The sequence below is a fragment of the Salpingoeca rosetta genome (assembly GCF_000188695.1).
Source record: "Salpingoeca rosetta unplaced genomic scaffold supercont1.21, whole genome shotgun sequence".
NCBI lineage: Eukaryota > Choanoflagellata > Craspedida > Salpingoecidae > Salpingoeca > Salpingoeca rosetta.
Window position 1 is genome coordinate 1,208,632 of NW_004754913.1, and position 1,889 is coordinate 1,210,520.

Consider the following 1,889-nt stretch of genomic DNA (forward strand, 5'->3'; position numbering starts at 1 on the left):
CGACGTACGTACGTGTGTGTGTGTGTGTGTGTGTGTGTGTGTGTGTGTGTGTGTGTGTGTGTGTGTGTGTGTGTGTGTGTGTGTGTGTGTGTGTGTGTGTGTGTGTTCGATGCGGTTGAGGTTGTAGCCGGATGGGCACAAGGGTGTTGTCGCCACGATCGATAAGTGTGACAGGGCATGAACAGTGCTCGTATGCAAGCAAGCGGAAATGCACGACACCGAAACACAACAACTGCTGAAAATCATGTATGCGTGTGTGACTGCGGACCTGCGAGAAGACGCTGGAGGCGAACATAATCTGGTTCCTGACAAAGCGGTTGAGATCCCAGATGATACACGACCCGTCTGCACTCGAACTCACGCACTCCTCGTCATTCGACCGCACACGGATGTCCGTCACGGCGCCCTTTGGGGGAGAGGGGGTGATGGTGACAGTGGTGAGCGAGCTGGGGTTGTACGTGGTGCAGCGAATGAACCGAGAATGTCACAGGCCAAGGCAAGAGTCCCCCAATTCCCACATTGCATTCCCACGCTGCACTCTCATGCCGCGTTCTTATGCTGCGTACCTTGTGCTCCTTCATGCTCTCAAGAAGGGTCTGGGACTGCTTTCCGAGACGCCAGACGCGCACCAGGCCGTCGCCGCCGCCGCTCACAATCCGCCCGCTGTCGTTCGTCACTGCAATCGCAGTCACGCCTGCACATGCACACAGAGGGAGGAGGAAGGTGAGTTGACTCGCTGATGGAATGAATGAGGGAAAATGCCATAGACTGGCGAAGCGTTGAATGCAATGTCTGCCTGTATGTCTGTCTGTCTGTCTGTCTGTCTGTTTGTCTGTCTGTACGCGTGTGCATGTGTTTCGGGGCCAACACTGTACTCACCGTTGTTGTGCGCGTGCTGGATGTTGAATTTCTCCTTGCCGGATTGGGGAAGGAAACCGCGAATCACGCCATCCTCCCTGCATGCACACAAGAGCGCGAGCGAGGGCTGGGGTTGAGCGAGCAGCGCCTTCAACAAGCACGACAGAACGCGTCACGCACACACACATACACACATACACAAGCGCATGGCACATAAGACGTCAGAAGAGCAAAGCGTGCGCACCATCCTGTGACAATGAGTTTTCCATCGGGGGTGAATGTCATTGCGTTGCACTTGACACCCGGGACCTGACATGGAGCAGTGCATCACCGCATTGGTTGCACGAGTGGCGATGCAGTCGACAGGTGAGATGGACGATGCACGCACAAACACACAACAGGCAACAACACAACGCTACGTCGAACAACAACAACAACAACAACAGCAACAACAACAACAGCAACAACTTAAACAACAACAACTTAAACAACAACAACTTAAACAACAACAACTTAAACAACAACAACAACAACAACTTAAACAACAACAACAACAACTTAAACAACAACAACAACTTAAACAACAACAACAACAACAACAACAACAACAACAACTTAAACAACAACTTAAACAACAACTTAAACAACAACTTAAACAACAACAACAACTTAAACAACAACAAGTCCCAAACCACCACCACCACCACCACCACCACCACCACCACCACCACCACTGGTGTGCGCGCACGTTGATAGCGAGGAGCTGCTTGCCGGTCGGGGTGTGCCAGACGCGTACGCTGTGGTGGGAGCACGTGGCAAAGAGGTCGCTGGTGCCGCGCGGGAACTCCACGTCGCAAACGCCGTGCGGATGGCAGATGGCTCGCTCCTCGTACGTCGACACGTCCCCCTGGCTGAACCTGTTGGGTTGGTTGGTTGGTTTGTTGGTTTGGGAGGTGAGATGCCGGGTGCAGTGGATGCTGGTGTTGTGGTGTGCAAAATGTTGCGTTTGTGTGTGTGTGTGTGTGTGTGTG

At 53.0% G+C, this 1,889-nt stretch overlaps 1 protein-coding gene across 1 annotated transcript in view; it reads right to left on the reverse strand.

Annotated features, from left to right (window-relative positions):
* The window catches only part of PTSG_08270 (WD repeat domain 16), a gene marked incomplete at both ends in the record, with an annotated part of 6,042 nt that overhangs the window by 1,420 nt on the left and 2,733 nt on the right, over positions 1–1,889 (reverse strand). The window contains 5 exons of the mRNA XM_004991239.1: positions 269–406; positions 567–694; positions 880–956; positions 1,103–1,167; positions 1,607–1,765. Coding sequence (XP_004991296.1) covers positions 269–406; positions 567–694; positions 880–956; positions 1,103–1,167; positions 1,607–1,765 — 567 coding nt within the window. The remainder of the gene's footprint in view (positions 1–268; positions 407–566; positions 695–879; positions 957–1,102; positions 1,168–1,606; positions 1,766–1,889) is intronic.